General features: G+C 39.0%; 1 protein-coding gene across 1 annotated transcript; it reads right to left on the bottom strand.

Annotated features, from left to right (window-relative positions):
* Positions 1-1,967: 1,967 nt before the first annotated feature.
* Positions 1,968-3,947, bottom strand: LOC132039047 (uncharacterized). The gene is made up of 5 exons (XM_059429598.1): positions 3,757-3,947; positions 3,487-3,646; positions 2,816-3,334; positions 2,522-2,692; positions 1,968-2,372 (listed from the first exon to the last, which is right to left on the bottom strand). The coding sequence occupies exons 1-5, from the start codon at positions 3,945-3,947 to the stop codon at positions 1,968-1,970; spliced, it is 1,446 nt and encodes a 481-aa protein (XP_059285581.1).
* Positions 3,948-4,184: the final 237 nt, after the last annotated feature.

Below are 4,184 nucleotides of genomic sequence, written 5' to 3'. Positions count from 1 at the left end.
ATAAATACTTCAAATAGCATGTAAAGGTCATGAAACTTGCCTTAAATAATAGAGGAACAAGCTTGGAGTGGTGATTCACCCTTAGCACCAAAACCCTAGTTTATCTCTCTTGGGATTTCTTGATGTGGATGACTTTTAATGGGTTTCCTTCACTTGATTCTCTTGATTTCTTGTTGATGATCTTTGATTTCTATAGATTTCTCATGGATGAAATGTTTGGAACTCTCTAGAGATTTCTTGAAGTGTGGAGGTGAAGTATGGAAAATGAAATGAGAATGAAAAGGGTCCCTTATATTAATCACAAAACGATTTTTAATGAACGATGTCGGTGTACGGTGGTCGTAAACCACGGTTTACGGACCGTATACTAGTTTACGTCTGTCCTCCATGCACGTATTTAAGCTTAAGAAAAACGAGAAAGTTGAGATTTTTGACGCGGAGGACGATCGCACTATACGGTCCGTAAATCACTTTAGGGCCCTATTGTGCACTATACGACCTTTGGTGGGAAATCTTCGCAACTTTATTATTTCCACAAAATTCATGATTGGCCATTCCCAACTTAACAACACATCATATACTCAAGCTCTTCATCGTTCTACTCGTCACTCAAGTACGAAAAAATTTCGAGGTGTCACACGCATGGTCTGATAGAGGTGAAAGACCTCTGTGATCTTGGCCATTTTTGTCGAAGGAGGGAAAGGGATGAAGAGAGGGAGGGAAACAAAAGAGAAGAGAGAAGAGAGAGAAGGGGAGGGGCGGCGTCTGAAGAGAAAGGAAAGGAAACGATTAGGTTTCCTTTAGAAAAGAAATGGGCCGGGGCGGGTCAGGTTTAATGGACCGGATCAATTAATTAAAAACATGGGCTGATTGTAAATGGACCGAATCAATAGGGCTGGTCCGATTTTATATGGGCTGGTACGAAAATGTTTATAAATTGATTGGAGCAGATGGGCTGAAATATATTTTCTTCTTGTGTTATTTTGGGCTTCTAAATTTGTATAAATGACCTCTGTGTGCCAAAATGCAAAAGTATGTGTCTATTAGTGCTCAGATAAAAATAAAATTATATTACCTCGTAAGCCGTGTAATAATATTTTAAAAGTCAACAGTAAATAAACGCTATTATTTAATTATGCGAAGATAATTGCGATGCGTGTGCATAAGATGGTAAAAATGCTGAAATGATAAAATGCAAATAATAATAACACTGGTAGTAATAATAATAGCAATAATAATAATAATAGTGATAATAATAATAATTTAAAAATAATAATAATAATAATAATAATAATAATAATAATAGTGATAATAATAAGTAATAAAAATGAAGATAAAAATTAGTGACTACAACGGGGATAATAAAATCCCGGTTTAGTAAAAGTCAATAATTATAGTAAAATAAAAATTTTTTTTTTTTTTTTTTTTTTTAGAAATCGGGAAATTTTAAAAAGCTAAAACGGATATTTTCGGGAGGACGGGACAAAATTGGGACCCCCCCTTTTGTTCTCCCTCGGATACACTCCCCTAGCGTCAACCACTTTATGATTCCCCAAACTCTTGTCGCCTTTGGTTCAATCTCATGATGTTCGGCAACAGCTTCTTTGTCCTTCTCTGGTAAGATTGTAACTGCATAAATACCGGAAAGGAATACCTCGAATGTCTGCTATGGTCCACGACCAATATGCCTTTATGCTACTTAAAATCTCCAATAATTGCTCAATACGCTCCTCGCTAGTAATGCCGAAACAATCCTCGGCAATGTCTTGTTCGGACCAAGGAACTCATACCTTAAGTGTGTTGGGAGTCGCTTAAGCTCGGCTTTGGTGGCTCGACAACGAGAAGGTTTAGCGGGAGGTGGTTCTATTCGCAAGGTCAAGATTAAGCTTTCTTGGGTGGTAAGTGTAAGAACCCGGACCCTCGAAGCATTAACAGGTTTACCGCAGCCCTCAATATCATCGACGTGTTCACCTAATAGCAGCAAGAGCTTCTCCCAAACTTTCTTCTTCCATTTTATGTTCGACAGCATCATCAATCCCATCAAACGAATCAATAACTGAGATATTCTCATAAGTACTTGGCAACTTCATCCCCTTACTTGCTTGGAAAGTCACCTCTTCATCATTCAGTCGGAACTTGATCTTGTTTTTCTCAGAGTCTATAAGCGCTCTGCCCGCAGCAAGGAAGGGTCTTTCCAAGACGATGGGAATATCTTTATCAACCACACAATCCAGAATAATGAAATCTGCAGGCAACATGAACTTACCCACTTGTATCAACACATCATCCACAACCCCAACTGGCCTCTTGATGGATCTGTCCGCCATTTGTAATCGCATAGAAGTCGGTCTAGGCATTCCTAATCCGGATAGCTTGTAAATAGAAAGAGGCATTAGATTGATACTCGCCCCATTATCACACAAAGCACGAATAAAAGAATGATGCCTAATATTACACGGAATGGTAAACACCTCGGGATCTTTTTTTTCTGAATTATGGTGGAAGCAATAATCGAACCCACCTGATGAGTTAAATTCACTGTCTCATGCTGAAAAGACCTCTTCTTCGTATGCAGGTCCTTCATGAACTTATCAAATTTCACAGCATCTAGGAATGGAAAATTCACCGTTAACTGCTTCAACTGATCATAGAAATTTTGACACTTAGCATCATCATTCTTCTTTTCCATCATCTGAAGAAAGGGAGGTTTTGATTAGTACATCTGAGTCAAAGGCGAAGAGCCCCTTTTATCGTCTGTTTCCAAGTATTAGCAGTAACATCTAGAATATCAGCAACTTTTTTTTTCAACATGGACCTCATCATCCATAATAGACATATCAGACTTCACCTCTTCTTCCTCATTAACCGGATCTAGATCAACCACTTTCTTGTCAGTACTTTGAATTATTTTATCGCTTCTCATGCTAATATGAAAAGTACACTCCACACCACCACCTCCATTCTTAGGGTTTGGAATAGTATCACTAGGATGTCCTCCCTTTCTAGCACGATACTGCTCTCTAGAAAGATCACGCATCTGTTGTTCATGGTTTTGAATAGCTGCTGAGTGAGAAACCACTATATCTGATAGCCCAGATAGTGTCATTTTAGTATTCGTCTTACTTGCCAACATTTTTTCAAGCATTGACTCCAACCTCGAACTACCTTGATCATTAGATTGCCCTTTTGGTGGAATATAAGGGTTGGAACTTCTGTTTTTGAAGTTACCATTATTGTTGTTGCATCTACCTTGGTTTGGTCCATCATAGTTGTTATTATAGTTCCCTTGGTTGTTGTTGTATGCACCTTGCCCCTGTTGAGGTCTCGGTAGATTCTACAGAATTGGTCCAAGAATATCCTTGCACCTTATATGTAGTTTGCATAGTGAACGTTTTCAACTGGCGGAGGGAGACCCTCTTGATATGGACCCTCTTGGACTTGGTACATTTCAGGTGGCATGCCTGAGATATCTTCACACGCGTTTACCTTCTTCGCTTCACTCTCATCAAACCTCTTCATTAGTAAAGAGATATTAGTGGCCAGTTGTGCCAATGTCTGCTGTGTCTCCCGGATATCCTTCATAATATTTTGGATCAGTGGTGTCCTAAGTGATAAATCATCAGAATTACTCGAATGCCATGCTTGACTGTGTATAGTCAATCGATCAAGTATATCAGTAATATTAGCATAGGACTTATTTATGAAACACCCACACCCGCAGCATTATTGGCTATTGCTTGGGTCATAAGATCTAACCCTCTGTAGAATTTCTCCTTCAGAATGTTATCTGGGAAACCATGGTTCGGACTCCTATCCAAATATTCTTTATACCTCTCCCAAGCTTCAAAAAGTTTCTCCCCATGACGTTGATTAAACTCGTAAATCTGATCACTAATCTCAACTCTATTACTCGGGGGATACCACTTTCTGAGAAGCACTTTGACCATCTCTTCCCATGTAGTAATAGAGTTTCGGGGCAGCTTTGTGAACCATTTTCTCGCATCTCCGGCTAATGAATATTTGAAGGGTTTCGTAGAACGACTTCTCGAGGCACACCTTTGGATATGATGAGAGCATACTTCCCGGAAAGTTTGTTATATGTGGTGAGGATCATCATCGATCAGTATTCCAAAATTATCCTCTTGTTTGAGCATATGATAGAGGGACTGGTCAAACTTAATAGT

Source organism: Lycium ferocissimum, chromosome 12 (assembly GCF_029784015.1).
Source record: "Lycium ferocissimum isolate CSIRO_LF1 chromosome 12, AGI_CSIRO_Lferr_CH_V1, whole genome shotgun sequence".
Lineage (NCBI taxonomy): Eukaryota > Viridiplantae > Streptophyta > Magnoliopsida > Solanales > Solanaceae > Lycium > Lycium ferocissimum.
This window is presented reverse-complemented; position numbering and strand designations above follow the sequence as displayed.